At 43.1% G+C, this 23329-nt stretch overlaps 3 protein-coding genes across 3 annotated transcripts; 1 reads left to right on the top strand and 2 right to left on the bottom strand.

Moving 5' to 3' along the window:
• Positions 1-570: 570 nt before the first annotated feature.
• On the bottom strand, positions 571-6692 carry PSMB1 (proteasome 20S subunit beta 1; the record flags this gene model as incomplete). Its single annotated transcript, XM_079549926.1, has 6 exons — positions 571-756; positions 1940-2046; positions 3273-3402; positions 3827-3908; positions 5537-5644; positions 6592-6692. The coding sequence occupies 6 exons, from the start codon at positions 6690-6692 to the stop codon at positions 571-573; spliced, it is 714 nt and encodes a 237-aa protein (XP_079406052.1).
• Positions 6693-9239: 2547 nt separating this feature from the next.
• TBP (TATA-box binding protein) lies at positions 9240-16692 on the top strand (the record flags this gene model as incomplete). The annotated part of the gene is made up of 7 exons (XM_079532505.1): positions 9240-9293; positions 10268-10605; positions 12063-12150; positions 13664-13755; positions 15164-15331; positions 15624-15718; positions 16613-16692. The coding sequence occupies 7 exons, from the start codon at positions 9240-9242 to the stop codon at positions 16690-16692; spliced, it is 915 nt and encodes a 304-aa protein (XP_079388631.1).
• Positions 16693-19376: 2684 nt separating this feature from the next.
• On the bottom strand, positions 19377-22868 carry PDCD2 (programmed cell death 2; the record flags this gene model as incomplete). The annotated part of the gene is made up of 6 exons (XM_079549887.1): positions 19377-19556; positions 20159-20275; positions 20622-20728; positions 21650-21835; positions 22239-22487; positions 22571-22868. The coding sequence occupies 6 exons, from the start codon at positions 22866-22868 to the stop codon at positions 19377-19379; spliced, it is 1137 nt and encodes a 378-aa protein (XP_079406013.1).
• Between the last annotated feature and the right edge of the window lie 461 nt (positions 22869-23329).

The raw sequence follows: 23329 nt of genomic DNA, 5'->3' as shown, positions 1-23329 counted from the left end.
GATCTTGTCATGAGCAGGCTCACTATCACCTGCTTCCTCCTTCAAACCTAGTTTAAAGGAAGTTCCTTTTCCCCCATGACTTAGGGAGAGACACCATCAGGCCAAATGCATTCACCCCATGTTGAAAAAATAAAATTCCTGCAGTGACACCAGCCTCTTAGTCCATCAGATGGAGTTTCCTGGTCTTCTCAGTATCACAACCTGACACTGAACGGTTGGAGGAAAACACCACCTGTACTCCCATTTCACTCATTAACTGCTCCAGTTCCCAAGCTTCTCTCAGTGACTTAATCACTGCCAGCCTGAATTATTGCCCTAGACAACCTGCTGGGTGGATGTTCCACCACATCCTCACTTACCTGTCCCGTATCATGAATTACTCTGTTTTCTAAAAACAGAAAAAAATAACAACCACATACACATAAAAATACCACTATCACTTCTAGCACAGAAAAAAAAAATATTCAGAATTACAACAGTCAAACTTCTTGAAAAATTTTAATAAGACAAACATCTTCACATTAGAGTTACATTGTACATCGTAGATTACACGTTTGTATGTAAACTGAATTAGTCTCTTCTTAACTGGATGGTTTCCTCTTTAATTCCATCTTTGGTGACAACACAAATCTTAAGTGCATCACCAGTGTACACATCTCTCTCAGCAGCAGAAATAAAGACATCCTTAACCAGCTGCAAAGCCTTCTCCAGGGTCAGAGGTACATGCTCCACATTTTGCATGTTCTTGAAGCCAATCTAAGGAAAGATAAAGCATTTCAAAGGAAGTACCTTCCATCTAGCACAAAGGCATTTTCAGTCTGCGCACCAAATGAGCAGATTTACACAAATGATTAGCCTGTTTTAAAATCCAGAGTTGGCAGAAGTAGTTCTCCATAGAGTTTATAGCTGCATGGTCAGAACTTTACCAGCACTAACAACTGAAGTGAAGCACAGCCTCTCGTACTAACATTCAGCACATACGAGACACTCATCTATTTCTTCAGAAATTTCTCACTGGGTTACCAGTATCAAAACTGCACACGAGTTCATTCCTGGTCATTTTGTAGTGAGGAACATTTCTTAGATGCAAGTAATCCTAAATGCACCTACAACTTAAAAACAACAGCTCATACTGGAACATGATGGGCTTTATTATTGTATCCTAGCTGACTTACTTAAGTGTCCAAAATGAAAAAGGAGGGCAAAGGGTCACTTACTGTGCTTCAGACTCAGAAATGATAAAAACTTGCAACAGAAGATGTTTTATTCTCTACAGTTAATGAATCTTAAAAGTGAATCAAAGCTGAAAAATTAGTTAAAAAAAACTGTGAAGATTTCACTCATCCAATAAGAGCTTCAATAAAGTCAGTCAAGTTTTTTCCCAGATTTAATTAAATAAGTTTTCAGCAGTTATGTAAAGAATGTCATGAAAATAGTCACAACTTGAAGAAAATTTCAGAATCTCAGACAACCATGTGGTTGTTTGATCCTTTGATTCGTTTGATCCCTTCCAACTCCTACAGTTCTGTGATACATTAATTGATCAAACTAATTGGGAGTATATAATATATTCTGCCTTCTTAATTTATTATTATTTAATGCCAAGTATTAGGAACATTTACATCATCTTTCCACCTCCCTTGTCAGCTAATCAGTTTACGTGGGAAACAATTTCTCATTTAAAACGTTTAACTACTGTAACCACTGTCCACTATCCAACCTTAACACAATCTGAAATCAACATTTTCAGACCTCCTGAGAAGGTAGAACCACACAATTTTTAAATGTATGGATTGACAATGTTACCTGTAATATACACAAACTTTCTCTCAAATAATACCTCTCAAAAGTAAGGTCACACCAATTTGAATATTGCAAATCTTCACTGAGATTGTTAAAAACAAAACAAAACACAAAGAACAAACAAGAACTATTTTACCTGGTTATCAAGCAAAGGCTGCAGCATGGCACTTGCTGATCCACCTGCTTTGAAAGAGTCTCTCTGGTATGAGCCTACTGGATCAAAGCTATAGACTGCTCCCTTCCCTTAAAGAAAAAAAGAAGTATGTAATTGCAATCCAGAACGACTCTTAATACTGATAAAGATTTGCATTAAAAAACCAATTCTGTCCATAAGCAGTTTCTAGAATACCAGGAAGGAATCTCCTAAAAAACCTTTACAAAATAGTACTGCACTGTGTTCAGACAATACTTTTCACAGCAGGCTCACTGTGATTATGGTGCCCTCCTATATGCAAGGTTATCTGCATGATTTAAGCTATACCCATACTCGAGCAGATGTTTTCTACAGTACTTACCACAGAAGAAGTCCTAATGAAGAATAATCAAAACAGAAGAACGTGTTAGAGCACAGTGCTGCACAAAGAGCTCTACTTTTTTCTTTTTTAACAACTAGCAGAAAGTTTAGTCAGCAAAAGTGCATAGCTCTTGGAACTGCTTCCAGAGCGTGTGCTTGGTTGCCTCTGCAGTGCCTTCCTGGAAACAGGGATGGTGCTTTGGGCTCTTATGTGCTTCCCTCTGGAGTCAGGCCAGGTTGCACAAAGCAAGCTATCTTGTGCCAGCATCAAAAACGCACTGTAGAAAGTCAGAAGTGCATCAGAAGTGCACTGTAGCATCTACAGGGTTTCACAAGGGAATACGAGTGAAAATGCAGTGCCTGGCTACACTCATTCCCTCTGTTCAGACAGGCTGCACCTGAGGTGATAAGCTGGCCAGCACACTTGGCCACACAGTACTGGTAGCTGAGCAGCTCTGGCACAGATCCAGAGAGTAACATTAAATCAGAACAAATCAATCTTACTGAGCCCAAATCAAACCCACGTGTGCAAACGTGTGCTCTCATTCTTATCACACGCTACTGCGCCCTCAGTCTGATGTTCCCCATTATGCAGGACAGACTGACTCACCCTCCACATATTGCAGACATCTCAGCAAGACTGGGGAAGCACTATAACTTAGTTTTAACAGCAAACCGTGGGGAGTGGTTGAAATTATCTAAGCAAGACCACCTCTGAGCTCCTGCTCAAAGTCAGAGAATGCAGTATTTTAGCAGCTGAACCACACCACTGGACACAGAAAGTCCTGGAAGAGGACAATTAAACTTACAGTGCCTATGTAGAAGTCATTATTTTTATTAGAGATTAGTTAACATTTAAAAGTCTTCATGGAAAACCTGTCTCCAGCGTTGACCTTCACATTTCATAATCTCTACCACACTGAAAGGCACAAATAAAATTTGTTTCAAGTCTTACCCTCTTCATCAAGTCCTCCAATTATGTTGTAAACGTAGTAAGGAAAGAAACGTCGAGAATACAGAATTGTAGACAGCATTGCTGCAATAGCTCCAGTAGTCATGGTCTTGTTATTGGAATGCTTGTACATCTGCAAATGGCACAGCATGCCCAACAGGAAAGTCACACACTCAAATTTATACTCAAATCAAAATTACATTTTCTGTGACATCATTACTGAGGAGAACAATGCTTAGCAAACATTAACTAACATAATTACAAAAACAGCACTGGTCTAACAGTAATGCCAAAATTTGTATTTTTCTGAGACTTAGCAAAGAACAGATGTTGCCTCATTACTGTCTTCAGCACTTCAATTTTTAATCTTGTGATGTTACACTTGGCAAGAACACAGCCTCTATTTCATCCTGCTTGATCTTTCACTAGCAATACAGCTACAGTTACAATATGAACACTTGATGACAAACAGCAAAAAGTATATTTAAAATTATAATAGGTCTCAAACGCGATACCAAAAAATACACGTTTCTAAATATATTAAGATAGTTAGCTACCTTTAATCTTGCTTCAATAATTTTAGTAAGTGTAAGGCAGTCTCCATGGAAGCCACTGCATCCAATGACTGTATGCTCTGTTCTGTAAAACAAAGTTTTGTTGTGATTTCAGATTTAGCATGAGCTACATCACTTTCTTACACAGTAAGTTATGAAAATATCAAACGTATTTCCAGCTTCTCAAACACTATCAGAAACAGTTGTCTAAAACGTAGTAGTAACAGGTATTCTGCAAATAAAAGCTAACTGCAGCTTACATCTTGGAAAGGACTCATGAGGTGCGGGATCACACAGATGTCACTCTTCAACCCACTGATTTCCAAAGCAAAGCTTTGGGGAAAAAAAAAAAAAAAAAATTCTTCAAGCACCCCTAAATGTAGCTATTAACAAGCTGAATCATGTTATTCAATACTGTTTTATTCCATCTGGCGAGGTAATCTTATTTTGTAGGTGATATTTTCTGTCAGCATAACAGCAGTTATTTGTTGATGTGTTATACAATATTTGCTCTTTGCTCAGTTTCAGAGCAAGCGTTTAATAAGCACTAACTACAGGAACCCACATTTCTATGAGAGCCTACAAACATTAACACATCATCCTGGTTTTGGCTGGGAAAGAGCTAACTTTCTTCCTAGTAGCTGCTACAGTGCTGTGCTTTGGATGTAGGATGAGAGCTGTTGGTAACATTGATGTTTTGGCTGCTGCTGAGAAGCGCTGCACAGAGCCAAGGATGTTTCAGCTTTTCACACTGCCCTGACAGTGATGGAGACTGAAGGTGCAAGGGAAACTAGGAGATGACAGGGCCAGGACAGCTGATCCAAACCTGCCAAGGGATGCCCCATACCATGCAGGTTCATCTGGAACAATAAAGTGGTACAGTCAACCAAAGTGGAGGGGGAAACTGCTGCTCAGGAACTGGCCGGACACTGGTCAGCAGGTAGAGAACAACTGCCTCGTGCTTTACATTCTTTTATTATTATTATTGCTTTCATTTCCTGACCTATTAAAATATCTTGGCATCAGCCCATTGGTTTACCTTGCTTTTTCCCCCAACTCTCTTCCACATCCCACTGCAAGGTTTGGGTAGAAGTGAGCAAACAGCTGCATAGCACTTAGCTGTTTACAAGGTTAAAACAACATATGTTTATAGGCTTAACACTCAGCAGTCATCTTCAAAACAAATTAAATTGAGATCATCTCAGTTTCTGTCACCACAATTACCCAAAGCCATCATGAGCTCTACACTAATTGTACTAAAGCAATTTCCATTTGGAAGGTAACAGAGTCAAAGATACTGCATAGACTTAGCCAGGTAAAACACAAGTTCATGTGATCACAAGTTACAAGCAAAAAAACTGACAGCAGTGAGCAAACTTGTGGCCTGACAAAGCAGAACTAGTTCTTACACAAGTTAATACAAAAGTTCTTCTGATTATCCTGCCAAAAAACCACGTAGCTTATGTTACAGGTAAAGTCTGGCACCATGCTAAAAACATCCAACAGCATGCAATAAGAAATCTGACTGCATTTAGAGCATCGCATTACAACAGAAGTCACCATAACTCCAAAACTCCAATTCTGTTACTTTTTTTTTTTTTTCCTCCTGAGAGTTCTTTCTACATAAGGAACATGATAGATAACTTCAGGCAACACACTTATCAATACACAGGGTCATCCCTCCATTTCACTTCTTATAAGGTACGGACTTACAGTTTGTAGCATTTTGGACTGTCCCGGCTGTGAATGGCATAACCTTCACTCAGTCGTGTGTCAGAGGCAACAATGCAAAAGTCTTCTCCAGCAATCGCCAACACAGTCCTTGAAGAAAAGTATTCATACAATCACAATTTTTGGCACAACTTGGTTCTTAGACAAGTGATAAAAAGATAAAAGTTCTCTATCTACACTCACATTGTGTCATGAATCTTATAACATTCCTTGATGTTTCTCTCTACACATAACTTAAGATTGGAAGAAAAATGATGCTAGACACACTAAAGAGAATGTACATGATTCTCTGCTATGACTGCAAACTGTACGGAAGTTTATAAAGGTCAAGACACAACAGACTCCCATTTTAGATGTGTGATAAGGAAAGCTGCTGATGTCTGATAAAGAAAACTGGCTGGCTCTCCAAGCAAATACACTCCAGCCAAGCACTTAGCACCACTACCATGGAATTAGCATCATTCTTGTAACTTAATGTTAACCTACATCATTAATTTCCAAATAATTACTCTGTGATTGCTTCACTGCCACTACCACTAAGCAGCTAAGAGATGTCCTTTATAAAGCAGTTAGTCATCAGGAAAAAAAAAATAAAAAAAATCTAAAGAACGTCAAGCTGCCCAGATGCTTGTCAATTCAGAGCACGCATCTGCAAAAGATCACCCACCTGTAACAGTTATGACAAAGTCGCTCGTGGCTCAGTTGCAGCCTTAAAAACAAATCACCACTAGACACGTTTCCTGGCCACTACAAAGAAACAAGCCCCTGAGTAAGGGAAAACTTGCTTTGACCCTTAAGAGTTCAGCGGTCTGCAGCGTGACACAGTAGCACACAGAAATAAAGCAGAAGAGAAGCACCGATCAGCGGGACACGCAGCCCTGCACGAAGCCAAGCCCGGCTCTCCTCCACCACTCTACCGACAGACGCTGCCCAGGGTACAGGCTTCCTCGCACAGGGCCAGCGAGACGACAACGAGCAGGACGCGGCCCAGCCACCGCTCAGCCTCAGCCCGCCCCACCCCTGCCCGCAGCTCTCACCCGCCGTTGAAGGTGTAGGGCGAAAAGCGGTACTGCACGGGCGCGCCCACTCCGCAGCCCGGCTCCGGTCTCAGCTCTGCGTATCCGGCGGCAGACAGCATCCCTGCGGCCCTGCTCGCTGCTGTCTCACGGCAAAATGGCGGCACCGGAAACGAGGAGGTGGTGCTCTATGAGGCACAAGCACCTCGTCTCATCTGCCCTGGAGGTGCCACGCCCCACCGTCGCGACCACACAGCCGCACGAGCCAGACCAGACCTCGGGAGGAAGAGACGGTAAGCACGCGAGGCTCTCGCCATGAGCGCGGTGCCAGACGCCGCGGCACGAGGTGCCAGTAGAGCCGATACCCCGCGGGTAGCAGCAGGACGCGCGCCCGCCCCGCCCTCACTCAAGATGGCGGTAGAGAGGGCGGGGTGGACGCGCGCTGGAAGTGACGCAATCGACGCGCGCCGGTGGCGCGGGAGCGGGGCGCAGCTTGGCTCCCGCTGGGGCTGTGCGGCGGCAGTGGTGGCGTCGCCGGGCGCGGCACGCGGCAGGTACCGACTGTTATGTGTCCCGCTCCGGCCCGGGCCCGCCATGGCGTGGACTGCGCTGATTCTGACGGGAGGGGCCGGTCGGGCTGAGCCCGCTCCGTGCCTCCCCGTGGGCGCCGTCGCAGGGTCGGGGCCCTCCGGGCAGGTCTGAACGGCGGGGAGGGAAGGGAAGGGAAGGGATGGGATGGGCGGAGTGTGATGGCCCCGGGCCGAACGGCGCGCCGGGAGGCGTCCCGCTACGGCCGTTGGTGCCGGGGGCGTGATGGCGGCGGGCGGCGGTCACCGCCTCCCCCACGTGACGGCGGGCGGGGAAGGCGGCGGCGGCCTTCGTTTTGGTACGGGCGCGGCGGGAGGAGCGGCCCGAGCTATAATCGCTCCTTGTCGCGCACGTGGGCGCGGTACCGGGGCTCGGAGGGGCGGACCGCGACCCTTGACCGAGGGATCGGGCCGCAGGCGGGGGGTTGCGGATGGGTTGGATGTAGGTGTTGTCCGCGCGGCGCGTCCCGGCATGCCCGGCGTTCGGGCTGCGGATGGGTTGCCGCTGCTGCTGGGTAACGGCTGGGCCGAGGGGCCACCTCTTTCCAGGGCGTGAAACGTGGAAGCGCCTTTGGGGAAAACAGCGGATGCTGTTTCGGCTATAGTGTTATGTTAATGCGATTCTGAGCTCTTGGGCCTTAAAGACAAGAAAAAGCTGGGCAGGCTTTCTTCAAATTTTCGTATGGTTTGCCTAAAAATGACATTGAAGCTCTCTGTGTGTGTCGAGTTAAACAAGCTATATAAACTAATGGCAAAGTATTTGTTTAAAAAGGTATAGCATTTCATAACGAGAAGCTATGTAGAGAAGGACCTGAGTATTTTTGCAGACAGCAGGTGGGCCGTGAGCCAGCAGTGTGCCATTATGGCCCAGAAGACCAGTGGAATCCTGGGGTGCATCATAAAGAGCATGGCCAGCAGGTCGAGGGGTGTGATCCTCCCACTCTGCTCTGCCCTGCTGAAACCATATCCAGAGCACTGTGTCCAGTTCTGGGCTCTCCAGTTCAAGGCAGAACAAGGAGTATTGGACACGAACTGCAGCACAGGAAGTTCCATACAAATAGAGGAAGACAAAGCTTCCCAGAGAGGCTGTGGAGTATCCTTCACTGGAGGTAGTCAGAGTTTACCTAGACACTTTTCTACAGCAGGGAACCTGCTTTAGCAGGGGGTTGAGCTCGATGATCTCTGGAGGTCACTTCCAGCACTTACAATTCCATGAAAGCATTTCAATTCTCTATTTGTGTTGTTTCTTTCCATAGCATGCCAATAGAGGTATGGTCTTTGTTTAAAAAACAACAAACGAACAGTAAGTGAAACAACAATACCCAAAAGCATGCGTTCATTTCATGTGTATAAAACTGGCTTTCAGTTTCTCTTTTTCCCCTTGTGAAGTACGTCACTGCAATTCAAAATGCATTAGTGCTTTGCTTTATGGAAGTAGATGGAAGGAGGCTTCCTAAGCCTGAGCTGACCAGCAGTGTTTTCCCATAGCAGAAAAAAACATTTTTGGAAGCATAGCCTTAACTCTGCCCAGGAGGAGATGTGTGAGCAATGTGTGGCTTTAGGCCTGTCTATCAGTAGTTGGTGGAATTCAGTTCTGAAAATCAGTGCTTTCTCAGATGAAGAGAAGCATATGGTACAGTGAGCATGAAGGTCTAAAGCTGCGTGTGAAGGAGGGTGTAGTTCTAGAGGCGGGTGCTCACCAGGGGCGTCCAGAGGGCTGTAAGGTGCTGTAGAAAGAGATTTCTTTATATAAGGTGCATGGGTGTGTGCGTGCGTATGCGTGTTCTCACATGTATTTGTATGTGGGTGTTTCTTATCTAACATACCAGCTGATAGGTGTGCTTTTGTTTAAATGTTATTCTCAATATATTACTTTTTTTTTTTTTTTTTTTTCAGGCTCTGTTTAGTGTTTTAGACTTGCAATACGTTTTCTCTGGAGCTGATGTTTTCCTGACACTTTCAGCTTGGCTAAAAAGCTGCTTTGCTGGAATGCTTTAGAGAATCAAAAACCCTTTCGGTTTTAAAGTAATTTAAATTAATTGAAGGAAATATTTCTGGCCTCACCAAAGAATAACCAGAATCATGGATCAGAACAACAGCTTGCCACCCTACGCTCAAGGCTTAGCCTCCCCTCAGGTAAAAAGGAATGATGTAATATGCAACTGCAGTCTGAATTTCTTTGTGAAGGTGTTTTCTGTTTCTTGTATGTAACTTCTTTGTGTCTTTTTTGTTTGTATGTTTGCAGATATGAAAAATTATATTGCATATAGAATAATTAGTAAAAAGCAGAGTTGAAAAACCATTGATTTATATATCCAGAGGTTTAAGACATATACTGATATATTTATGGTTTTCTTGAAGCTGAAACATAACTGACATGTTGGAAATAAGAAGGGGAGACCTCATTGCAGCCTTCCAGCACTTGAAGGGAACTTACAAGTAGGAGGGGAGCTGACTTTTTAACATGGTCTGATAGCGATAGGACAATGGGGAATGGCTTTAAACTAAAAGAGGGAAATTTAAATCAGATGTTAAGAGAAAATTCTTCACTCAGAGGGCAGTCAGGCACAGGCTGGCCAGAGAAGCTGTGCGTGCCCCATCCCTGGAGGCACACAGGGCCAGGTTGGAAGGGGCCCTGGGCTGCCAGAGCTGCTGGGTGGTAGCCCTGCCCATGGCAAGGGGTGGGACTGGGTGGGCATTCCCTTCCAACTCAAGCCATTCTATCATTTTAACTTTGTTCGTTGCTTTTGGAATCCTTTAAATTGGCTTATACATAATGGACTACAGTTGTGCTGCGAATGCATTTGCATTCTAATGATTGCAAGTGGAAATTGTGGGTCAAAGTTGAGACGTGCTTTCCAGGTATTGTAGGAAACATTCTGATATCACGGACTGGTGCCAAGCAGTGTTGGAATTAACAGATTGATTGAGGTTGGGGAAGAACTGAATCTTCCAAAGGTTTTCTGTTTTTAGCAGGTTACTAATATGGCACAGGTTTGATGTGACCAACTAAGATGATTTATTCTTAGACGACTACTTCAAGCTTTTTCTCTTTAAAATGAGATTAAGTCAAAGGATCTGTGGTTCCTTTTTCATGCTTTCTTCTGCAGGGTGCAATGACTCCTGGAATTCCAATTTTTAGCCCAATGATGCCGTACGGCACAGGACTGACACCACAGCCTGTCCAGAGCACCAACAGTCTGTCCATCCTTGAGGAACAGCAGCGGCAGCAGCAGCAGCAGCAGCAACAGGCAGCACAGCAGTCTACATCACAGCAAGCGACACAGGGAACATCTGGTCAAACTCCCCAGCTCTTCCACTCACAGACTCTTACCACAGCCCCTTTACCGGGAACCACGCCTCTGTACCCCTCCCCAATGACTCCGATGACTCCTATAACTCCTGCAACACCGGCATCTGAGAGCTCTGGGATAGTGCCACAGCTACAGTGAGTGTGTTGTGTGCTAGTATAGCATGACCTCTCTCAGGATGTGCTTTAACTCAAAATACCCAAGAGCAAAGCCGCATAAGGAATTGGGTACTATATTTTGATTGGAAAGGTGGTCTTGAATGTTTATTTGTATGATTAGTGCAGAATGTTATCATCATAAATGACTGTTTACAAGGGTGGATAGTGATAGGACAAGGGGAAACTAAGACAGGGCAGGTTTAGGTTAGGTAGTAGGAGGAAGTTTTTCATGCAGAGGGTGGTGACGCACTGGAACAGGTTGCCCAAGGAGATTGTGGGTGCCCCGTCTCTGGGGGCATTCAAGGCCAGGCTGGATGTGGCTCTGGGCAGCCTGGTCTGGTGATTAGTGACCCTGCACATAGCAGGGGATTGAAACTAGATGATCATTGTGATCCTGTTCAACCCAGACCATTCTATGATTCTACGATCATGTTGTCATTTAGCAATACAGTGCTAAAGCTCTTTGCTATAGGAGTTTGTCTTGCTTTACTTATGAATCTGTCTGAGTTGCTGATGTGGTATTTCAAAATACACATGCCTTGAAACACTCATTTGTAGCTTATACCAAAGAAGTGAGTAGATCCACCTCACTTTGCAGAGAATTTTGGTAGTGAGATATTAAAGCAGACCGCAGGAACTATAACATCTGTAATGGAATTGGAAGGGTTGAGAGGAAGATACTAGCTGATAGTCTAGAAGCTAGTACTGAGTAGTCTTTAATATTCCATGCTCCATTTTCTAGTCAATTACTACAACGTAGAGCTTCTTGAGTTTCAGGCATGAAAGCATTTTCACTGAACTGTAGCTTTATAGAGACTTAAATAATCTATGGAAGGCCCAAGGAGAAATAGGTGTTAAAGAAAGTGAATTTTGCACCAAAAGAATAGTCTCCAATATTAAAATTTTTTTAAAACCTATGGAAGACCTTTAGATTTCAGTGTTTTCTAAGTAAACAAGTATTACTAAATGCAAAATCTCCTTGGACTTTTCTTAAACTTTCTGGAGACTGTTTTTTCCTAACACCTAGCAATGGGTTTATCTGTGAGGGCATTCTCACCTAGTCCTGCATCACGTCTTCCTCCTTGAAGGGCATCCCAAGGACAGTATCATTGCTACTACATTTTCGCCCATTCACAGCAGCTTCCTGGATTGTGGTGAGTGCTCACAGCACAACCTCAAAGTTTTTTTCCTGCCCAACTGAAATATTTTTCTCAAGGGATGCATTTCATAATAGTTGGCAGGAAAGGAGGAATCAGCAGTCGTGCTTTAGGAGGTACTGCCCTAAAAGAGGAGTTTCCTGTCTGTATGAGAGATGTCATTGAAGCTTGCTTGGTTAAACAAATAAAAAAAATGAAACTAATAAGCATGTTATATGGATAAGATGCATTAATTCCTTAATTTACTTTTTAAAATGTATTTCTCTGAACTATTTTCAGGAATATTGTGTCCACGGTGAATCTGGGTTGCAAACTTGACCTAAAAACCATTGCTCTTCGTGCCCGAAATGCTGAATATAATCCCAAGGTAAGAGAATTATGTTAGAATGCATCCAATAGCAGGTATGTCAGCAGAATAGGTTTGGAGTGTGCTTTGCTGTAGTAGCTAGATTGAAAAACCTTTATTCAGAAACAGTTTTATGGTAGAGTTAATAGAATTATCTAAGTTCATTAAAGATTTATTTTCTGAATGAGTAAAAAGCATTCTTATACTGATATAGTTGTGTTTTATGTGAAGATGTGATTTGGGAGCATTAGAAAGAACAGTGTGAATAATTACTGTAATATACTGGGAAAGTGTTTTTGTTGTTGTAGAGCTGTCCTGAGTTACTGTTTATTTGGCACCCTCGTTGCTTTTGCTCACAAAGTTCCTTTTTTGTGTTATTGCAAAATGTCTGATGCTCAAGTCTTGTTCCCCATCTTCCAACAAGAAGAAAGGAAGAGAGAATTCAATTTCTGGCCTCTGTAATAGCCCTGGTTATTCTGTGTGTGCCAGAGTTTCTTTCTTCTGACTACTGCCCTGGAAATCCTGTGGCAGCAGTGCAGTTACGGGGTTTTTGTGGCCTCGCTCCCCCTGAGCTCTATTCTTTCACATTTTCCCTCAATACTGACTGTTAGTGTCAGTTACAGCAGTGATGCTGTTAACAACTGCATGTGAGTAAGATGCTCGTGCAGCTCACATTTGAGCGGGCGATGGTAGCTCTTAGGGTAGGGTAGGTGGCTGTGTAAAACTTGTAGGCTAGAATGATCAATATGAAATGCTGTTTTTCCACAGCAGAGAGAAAAGAAGGGTTATATAACACACTCCTGACTTATAGTCAGTACATCCTTTTATGAAACAAAGACATTGCTTGGCTGTTATTTAAGCCATAGTTTGACAAATGTGTTACTGGGTAACTCATGCTACTACCTTCATTATGTCAGCAGAACAGTGTATGAGACTGTATAGTGAACTGGTCCAAGTCTAATATAGCACAAAAAAGGGATTTTGCGTGTGATGCCCAGAACAGTTTGCAGTTGCTTCAGAGAGTTTAAGAATTTATAAATGCAGGTGTATTCTACTATGGTAGTTAAGGTGACTTCAGTTTACATGGAATATAGCTTCTGACTTCCCAGCAGTTCTGTTTGACAATTTTCTAATGCTACCCGAATACTTAAGGTACAAAGCCAAAGTAGACCATAAAATATTTGCATAACCTTCCATCCTGCTTATAACAGATTCAATTTCAAGATGTGGAGGAAAATTTGGTATTAAGATGGTCGCTATGGTTGTGTTGCAGCTGTTAGTATTTGTGTTATGCATGTGGTAGTCAGAGGCGAGCTTAGTAAAAGAGGAGTGCAGTACTAGAAATCCTTCCTGCTCAACTCTACCTTTGTGTTTGAAACTAAGTAAAGCTTACTTGAAATGCTTGAATGAAGAGTGTTCTGTACGTATATTTGAATCTAGTTATTTCTTTGCAGTGGCTACTTAGATTATGCAAACTTGGTTTTAATGTAATTACATCCGTGTCTCATTAATAATTTCAATGCTTACATTTCAGCGTTTTGCTGCTGTTATTATGAGAATAAGAGAACCACGTACTACTGCGCTTATATTCAGCTCTGGAAAGATGGTGTGCACAGGAGCAAAAAGGTACGTTCAGCTGTTAGGAGCAAACTAAGCAAGGTCATCTTTTCTTTTGAAACCTTGATGCTTGAGAAACACTGTTTCTTTTTATACAGTGTTTATATATATGTTGTATATGCACACGGACATAGAATGGCTATGCACTGAAACTGTTTAAACTGTACAGGCAGTGGCAGGATAAGAGTAATTTGGTATTTGAGTTGTTTCATTCATCTGGGTGGGCCAAGAGCTCCAAGTTTCCAGTCCCTGTAGTCTGATCTGTTCGTAACGGGATCATTGAGGCATGAGAATTAAAAACTAAACATGAGCAGGAAGCTACAGGGAACAGGAGAGAAATTGTGCCCTGAAGAAGTCCTTTAGGAATCCAGAAAGGATAAGCTAATGAGCAGAGATCATGGAATCATAGAATAATTTGGGCTGGAAGGGACCTTGAAGATCATCCTGTTCCAATGCCCTGCTATAGGCAGGGACACCTCCCTCTGGTCCAGGTTGCTCAAAGCCCCATCCAGCCAAGCCTTGAATGTCTCCAGGGAGGGAGCATCCACAGCCTCTCTGGGCAACCTGTTCCTGTAAAACTATTTCACCACTCTCACAGTAAATAATTTCTTCCTAATATCTAGTCTAAGTCTACCCTCTTCCATTTTAAAGTAATTTCTCTTCATCCTGTCACTACATACCCATACAAAAAGTCCTTCCCCAGCTTTCCTGTAGGCCTCCTTCAGGTGCTGAGAGGCTGCTATAAGGTCTCCTTGGAGCCTTCTCCAGGCTGAAGAACCCCAGCTCTCTCAGCCTGTCCTTGTGGGGGAGATGCTCCAGTCCTCTGATCATCAATGATGAATAAAGATGTGCAGGAAACGCTTCCTCTGCCTGGTGATGTTCGCAATTCAGGTTGTCTTATTCTGCCTCAGGAGGAACCAGATCTTCCTCTATTTTAAAAAATCTGAAGCAAATTGAGTTCTGTAGTAGCAAGTAAGGCTGTGTAGTTGTGTTAAACCCAGGTCTGAGTCTGAATACCTGGGCCACATCAAGCAGAGGATTTTGGCAGTTTACAGGCTCCTATAGGAGTTTGTAGATTGTAGCAGTAGTGGGATTGAAAATCTAAGTAACAATTTTAATGTTTTACAGAGGGAGTCAGGTACATATTTGAAGGGTGTGGAAATACATGGAGTTACAGAGTAGAGTTTTCTGCTTCATAAACAGTGAATGCAGTGTTAAAGTGTTCAGGACTTCAGTACCCCAACTAAGTGTGCAAACCAGTAATAGTTGTTAATTTTGGATGTAAGCATTTTGCAACTCTCCTCTCCTGCAACACACACAACATTTCTTTCCCAGTTAAATATTTGTGGCTTGGTGCTGTTTGCTTGAACTCGTGCTTAACAGGGGAAATAAGCTGGCTATCCTTTTCTCCCTTCAGCGAAGAACAGTCCAGACTGGCAGCAAGGAAGTACGCAAGAGTTGTTCAGAAACTGGGTTTTCCTGCAAAATTTTTGGATTTTAAAATTCAGAACATGGTGGGCAGCTGTGATGTGAAATTTCCTATCAGATTAGAAGGATTGGTACTCACACACCAGCAGTTCAGCAGGTAAATGAAGGTTTGCTTACCTTTCATTCTTGCTGTATAGTGACTAGCTTAGAGAGTGGTGTCTGTTTAGATCGTTTCCTTACACCAGAGAGGAGCCAGCATCTTCGTTCCTATCCTAGCTCTGCCTCTGGGGTAACTGATGTAATTTTCATGGGTTGATACTGGGCAATAATTCTTTGCTACTCTTCCCAAATTGTCTACATCTGCACTGTCTGTTTCTGCAGTTCTGCAGATGAAGGGCTAGGACATCTGTTTGTTGGCACATTGAAACACCGTGACTCTTCTCTTACAGCTACGAGCCGGAATTGTTTCCTGGCTTAATCTACAGAATGATCAAGCCAAGAATTGTTCTGCTTATTTTTGTTTCTGGAAAAGTGGTTTTAACTGGTAAGTCAAGTATTTTATTCCAGTAGGCTAGATTTAGACTGCATTAGAAACAATGGTCCCACAAGCATGCAATTTATTAGTTGCTCTTCTTTAGAAATGACAGTACTGGGAAAGAACAGACAGTACAGTGTTTTGTGGATGAGAACCCACAAAGCAAACCACATGTATTTGGTTAAACCTTATAAGCAGCGATCTTGAATCCTAATGAAGAATGGCAGGTGCCCAAAAAGAATTCAGGTGATGTTTTCAGCAAAATCTGAAAGTCTGCTTCTGTGCACCAGGTCGTGCGACTGAGCTCACTGTGTTATAGCAGCTTGCCTGGAGGCTGCTGCCATTTTCCTTTGATGCAGCAGCCAAAGAAGGGGAGATACCCAAGCTCTGGGGCTTCCTTAATCTTAGGCACTCCACCTACACCTTTCCTCTTCCCCTCTGCTAAGCCTTACTGTATTTAAAAAAAAAAAAAACAAAGAATTCACAGATGAAAGAAGGAACATATACCTGCACTATGGCCTCTGCTTCAGTTGCAGTTTCCTTGCTTTCCCAGATGATTGCACTCTTGAATAGAACTCTGCTGTTCAGGCCCTTCTGCAGAAACATCCTATGAGGCTGTGCTTTGCAGTTGAGCGTACTGAGAAAGTATGTTAAGAAAATCTCATTTGCAAGTATGTCAGAAGCATGAAGATGGTAATGAAACAAACTCTCAGGACTTTATTCGCCTTCTGTTAATTCTGATAATGTATGTTTTATAGGAAATGTCTATCTAAAGGAAGAATTACATGTAGAAATAGAGGTGGATGTATATAAAGCTGCATTCAAATAAACATTCTAAAAATTAAAATAAACCATTTGGCTCTGGAGAGAGAGGGAATTAAATCAATTTCTCTCTTGTTGCAGGTGCTAAAGTTCGAGCAGAAATCTACGAAGCATTTGAAAACATCTATCCTATTTTAAAGGGTTTCCGGAAGACAACGTAACAGTTTCTACATATTTCAGAGAAATTGGGGGTACATTTTAAAAGGCATTGCATATGGCACAGCAGTAACGAGATGGACTTCAGTGAAACTGCAACACCAGACTTGGACTATTTCCCAGTTAGTGCCTATTTCCCTGATGCTCAAGGGGAATTGTTTTATCGATGATTATGTCTACTGAGTTACTGTGAGTTGCTTTGTTGGGCTGCTCTTGGAGCAGTTCCTCCGAGTTTTATTTATATTCTAGCTTTTAAATAGTTTTAATGCCAGTTCTGTTAATAGAAAATTCATAAATTGGTTTAAAAGATGAATGCAACCGTGTCACTCAGTGTATAAACCACTTAAGTTGCCATGTATATATGTTTTAATTTCCCTCCATTAAGACTGTGGTTTTTATAATTTTGAGAGTTAAGCTTTTAAATTTCTTCAGTTTTAAATTTCTTTGGTGCCAGACACATTCCCTCTTTCCAGTATTAACCAAGGCAGAATAAATTTATTAATGAAAACAGCTCACTGTACATATATATATAATATATATATATTCCTCCTCTTTTCTCCTTCAGCTCCACATGTACAATAAACCCTGTTTATACAATTATGGGAACTGTCTTAATGAGTTTTAAAATTACACAGCTGGTAAAGTGAAATACATTGAGAAGTTCTTTTTAATTTAATCTGGACTTTTGAATAGCACATGCACTACTGTAAATGACTTGTCATTTGGAGAAAATCTTAACAGTGTTCTGGCTTGCTTACCAGTAGTCATATCCTTGGCAACATCCAGCCTGATTACTTCCAGTACACTAACAGGAAAGAGAAGACTGGCTACAGGAGTTTGTGTTCAAGTATGTGCTGCCTCCCATTCAACAGATGGGATTTATGCAAGTCTTACATAGCTACACTTGAGTGAACTGGAACAAAAGATTTTTTGCTTAGCTTCTAATATTTCCTGTAAATCACTTTTGTATTTTACCAACTATGACAGTCTCACTATATTAGTGTTCCTATAAAATGTCAAAGCCCTTCCAGCTAGAGTCAGCATGTACATAATCTCCCCTTTGAAGTGTGCTTGAAGCTTAATGGGCTGAGAACTAAAAATAAACTTTTTTCTCCAGTACATTTCCAGTAATAACCTTTCTATGACTTGCACATTCTTTCAAACAGCTTTTATCTAAAACTAACCCACATGTAACCACGGTCTCTTAATTAAAATGATATTTCATTCCAGATAAGTAGTTATGGCTGGCTTTGCTACCATACCATTTGCAAATCCTGAGTGAACTTAATTCTTAATCTTTGCCAATTCTTATAGTGGTGCACACTATGCACCGCTATCAACAGGTCTTTCAATAATTGGTTTCACTGATCTTACCAGGAAGTTGATACACTACTGGGCAGAGCTACATAATTAAATGAGACGCAGCACACAGCAGATGTAGTATTTAGGTAAGTTGGTCCAATGTTCAGCTGTATTGCCATCATCCTTTTGTAGCATCTGCAGAACTGCTAACTATGGCAGGAAAACTTTAAGCCATATATCATATGATTTTCACTCCAATCAGCCAAGCTGTGCTGTAGTGACTTAAGATGGTGTGTGCTATTCCAGGAAATGATCCTTTTAGAAGTATGGTGATGAGTAAATAGCTTTACACTTAAGGTATTCTCTGCCTGCTCAGTTGAGGATTCCCAGCATCTAAACTACACAAAAGCAGTGGCTTCTAGTGTTTTCATAAAATCGCTTGTGGAATCACTGGTAAGCAGACAGGGAGGGCTTGAGCAGGAGAAGGGAATAAGTAACTTAAGTAAATTCTGTATTATAGGTAGAAACAACCCACCTCCTCTCCTTTATTGCAAATGCAGTTTTATCCACAGGAGTAGTTAAGCAACCATCCCAGTTACTTAAGCATTACAGTTACGTTTTTGCTCTTCCCTCAGTTCTACAGCAGACAAATACCAGAACAGTCCCCACAGAAGGCACCTGTTTTTAAACTTCACTGAAGGTGGATGGCAGAGTTAACAGTTCAGATTGAAAATCTGCTGTTATGAACAGTAAACAACAGATGATAAACATCTTCTGACACGGCAGGCTTTGTTTAAACTGCTTTTACAATAGTCTAATGCAGAAACTGTTCAACTCAGTTAATGTTTTTAAGTCAAATAGAACAATTACTTGTTCATTTCATCCTGAATTACCATTAATCACAACACGTAACGACTGCCTTTCAAGATCCAGTGTACCTTTTGGAAGAGCAAAGCATAATTAAGTTGCCTGTTTAAAGGCTACACTGCTTCAACATAGCTATGACTGCTGTAACTTGCTGAGCATCAGCATGCAAGTGAGCTTTGAGCAATCTGCTTTTCTCTGTGAATTACTGTCAATTTTTTAAAGCAAAAGTTCTGACAGGCAATCATCTAAGATTCTCAAATTCGGTTGCCAAAAAAGATACTTTCACCAGTCCAAAAGCATTTAATCTTTATTTAAATAAACATTCAGAGTTTAGATTTGAAGTGAAATTCAATGAAGAATTGCATTTGGCTTTATTACCAACTTCAAGAGCATAAGAATGAAGTTGCTGAGGGCTCCTATCCCCAACAAGACAACTGTTAGACTGGTATCACTGATGTTAGTTCAGTTTCCTGCAGATGTGCTGAAGAACAAGATAAGTGTGATATATAGATGATTTAACTTAGGAACTTAATGGAAGTTCAGTAGAGTCTACAGAGAAGTCTTGTTTCCATATGAACTCCTCAGCATACTTGTTTTCTGCACTGCAATTCTCAGCACACGTGTACACCACCAGTGTTCCCCAGTCGATGCTTTCCCCGAGGCTGTCAACCTTAAGGTGGTTCAGGAGCTGCGGCATTATCTTCACGGAAAAACATAGGTTAAATTACAACCACTAAGTAACAGTTTACACTTCCTGAAACAGTGTACTAGAGGCGAAGGGAAGCAAAGGCATGCCCCTACTGAAGTCTAGTCATTCTGTAGGTGAGCATTGTTAAATTTAGCAGCTACTCTCCATTTCAAATTGTTATCTCCATGATTACATTGCTCATCTTTGCATCACATGAAGTGTATTCAATCTACACGTGCTTCTAGCATGCAGAATTGTACAGCTGAATGCTTACAGCTCAGTTTACTTCCAATTCACATCTCAAATGCCAAAAACACCAAATAAGGTGTATTTTTGAACAAACAATACCAGATTCCTATGACTTAAGGGTCAGTTCCATATTCACAACTGCCCCATTTTACGCATGGTGCAAATTAACAAGATGGGGATCTACCTCATGTATGTGAAAGAAGTCCTATAGGGAAAAGCACCTGAAAGAGTAAACATGGGTTCTGTACAAGTCAGCACTGTTATTCTGTAGCAATTTCAACTATTTTGCTCTAAGTGCATGCCCCCACAATTAGATTCCATTAAATCTGTACTCTATTAATGCTATGATCTTTAAATTTACATACCTGGAATTCAAATACCCTTTTGGCACCACATAAGCAATTTGGGATATCTTTTTCTTCAGGAATATTTTCACCTGATACCCAGATTGGTCCCTCTCCTCCTCGGCAGTATCTAATTATCTAAAACAAAGCAGAAATTAAGCAGTTTAAAGTTAATGCTGTCTTTCATTGTGTTATAAAACTGGTAGTTACTGATGTAGACACAGCTTTAAGACGGCTGCAGAAAAAGGTATGTTCCTTTAAGTCATATTCATGGAAAAGTTTGTCCTTCCAGGACTGTTTAAATAGTCAACATTTTATATGAGCTGAAATATATGGAAAATTAAGCTTAATTGAGATGCGTAGAGGATGATGAGGCATTCCCATCACCATTTCTAATTGTATGAATGAAATGAAAGGATTGAAAGTGAAACATTTTACAGGAGCACAACACTGTGCAAGTTATAAGGCTGCTTTATCTTCTGACCTGCTCTGGCTCAACAGTTATTCGATCTTTAAATGTTTGGAAGATCTTGTCTTCTTTAGTCTCGTGTTTTGCCATTGCTTCCAATGTCTCTTCATCTAACGCATCACCTAAGCAAGAAAACAAACACACAAGAATTACAAGTTAACACAAGAAAGCAAAAATTAAAAACAATACTACATCCCTAAGAGCATTTGACTCTCAGTCAATCCCAGTATACATCATTCTTAAGACGTTATTTTTTCTTTTTGGGACATACTAAGATGCTGGCATGCATCCACTCATTAGAGTTAGTAGCATTTTAGCCATAGATGCCAGTAGTGAACAATAGAAAGGGAAGGAAGTAATCCAGAAGGGATCGTTAAATGCATTCAACCTGCAGAGTGTGACACTGGGAAAAGGCCACCCACACTGCACAGGGACTAGACTTCAGTTTCAATCACTAAGAGTTACAACCCTGCCACAGCCCTCCCATGTTCACATCAATGTGTAGCATGGAGAATCCCTGGGAAGCTTTACACCATAAAGGACAGCTGGGAACCCACTTGCTTTCCCCTTAAACGCTATAAACTCTCCACCCTGGGTGTGTACAAAGCCTGTGAGGTAACTACAAACAATGATTTGGGGCAGAAAGAGCCTGTGTTTCAACTTTTTTAAATTCAACTAAAATTACTTCAGAACAACGTTATTCTGGCACAGACAAAGAAATTTGTTAAGTATGATGGCAGATGCTCAGGGCTCTTCTTATCTCACTCAAGTTTCTTCTTTCTTGAGGGAAGCACGGCAGGGTACAGCATGCTCCCTAATGTCCAATGCTTCACTGCAGCAACAGCTGCTCCAGCAGCTCCTGTGGCCACAGCTCAGCCTCTCCCACAAAAGCAACTTCTGTTATGGGATGTATACTAAAAGGCACCATGAACAACTGTAGCTGTAACTTTTGGTCACCAGTAGTTTACAAAGAACACTTAAGAATTACAGCATTTGACGTTTTAAAGATGTAACACAGGCTTCGCTGCTAACGTATTTCTTACTTGTAGTGCTTGTGATTCTGCTTTCCTCTTGTTTTTCCAGTTTCTTTGATGCATCCCCAGCACCTTTCTCATCGTCAGGATCCACAGTGCTGTCAGCAGGAAACTCTGGTTCCTCAGGTTCTATCAAAATTTCATATTCTGGAAAAAGGAATTCGTTATGGTCTGGCTCTGTGTCCTCAGTGGCATCTATAAAACAAAAAAACAGACACAACTTCACAATGTCAGCTCACGTTTCATGCTCTTCTTCCCAGAAGTAGCTGCTACAGTGTGCTATGAAACAAAAATACAGCCCAAACATTGCAAAGGCAGATACAAGCTACACCACTGCTACACCAAACATAAATACTAATGACAGGCTGTACCATTTTTCATCCATTGTGTACTACGAGTAGAAAAGCTGTCACAAACGCATCTGATATGCCTTCTATAACGATGGTATTAATTACAGGCGGTTACTTCTCACTGTTTCTGTTAGACGTTTCAAAAGTATGACCCGTTGACCGGCACAGATCGGCTTGTTACCAACGGCCGCCCCTCAGTTAAGGCTGCTGCCAACTTTACGCGCCCCCCCGTACGGGCCCGGCCCCACCTGCGTCCCCGCCCCTCCCGCAGGAGCGGCGATGCCCGCGCCGCCAGTCCAACGCCTGGTGCTCGGGGCCACAGTATGCGGCGCGGCGGCAGCGCCCGCAGGCGCGGGGTCCCAGGCATCCGCACACGCGGCACAGAGCGGCGCCGCTGCGAAGCCGCCGAGGGACCGGCTCGGGGAGCGGCGGGGGCTCTTCGGAGGGCGGCTCTTCGGAGTAGGTGGCGTTGCGGCGCGGCAGCTGGCTCCGGAACGCTGCGGGGAAGAACCGGCGGGTGAGCGCGGCGCCGGCGGCGAGCGGAACGGGCGCTCCTCCCAGCCCGCAGCCCCCGGCTCACCGCAGAGCGGCCCCCCAGGGCCCGGCAGGCGGTAGCAGGCGGCGCCGCGGCAGGCGAAGACGAAGAGAGTGCGGTGGAAGGCGTCGGGGCGGTCGGGCAGCGGAGCGTACAGCTGCAGCAGGAAGGCGCGGGGCTGCAAGCATCGGCCGCAGCGCAGCGCGTCGGAACCCGGCAGCCCGGTCTCGCCCAGCCACGCCGGCCGCCCCCCGACCTTACTGGGGAAGTGGGCGCTGCGCAGCCGCCAGGCGGCTCCCGGGCCCACCGCCTCGGCGAAGCCCAGCTCCACGCCGCCCGCCATGCCGCCGCCACCGCCGGAAGTGAGGCGAGCCGCGCGCCCCCCTACGGCCGCGAACGGCGGTGCGGTGCCGGGCGCTTAAAAACACGGCATCTGTTCCGCGCAGTCACACGGCGACAGTACTTGTGTGAACGTTAGTTTTAATGTTAATGCCTTCAGGCCCCCGTTACAGTCCGCACGTCAGCGAAATAGTTGAAAGCAATCAGTCACGTTCCTTGTTACAAGTCTAGAAAACGGATTCGAGTCTCCATTACCGTGCACTTCTCTTTAAATACGTATCCAAAAAAAAAAAAAAACAAAAAACAAAAAAAAACAAAACCAAACATTTTAAAAAACAACAAAACACAGTGAGTATACAAATCAACTGCAACCCTCAGCGGCACCGTCTCTCAATGGCAGCACGAAGCAGTTCCCACTGAAGCACACACACACTCACACATTCCCTATGGCCCGCCCCACGTTCC

This window comes from Tetrao urogallus, assembly GCF_951394365.1.
Source record: "Tetrao urogallus genome assembly, chromosome: 2".
NCBI lineage: Eukaryota > Metazoa > Chordata > Aves > Galliformes > Phasianidae > Tetrao > Tetrao urogallus.
Note: the sequence above shows the minus strand (reverse complement) of the source record. Positions and strands in the feature narration are given on the sequence as shown.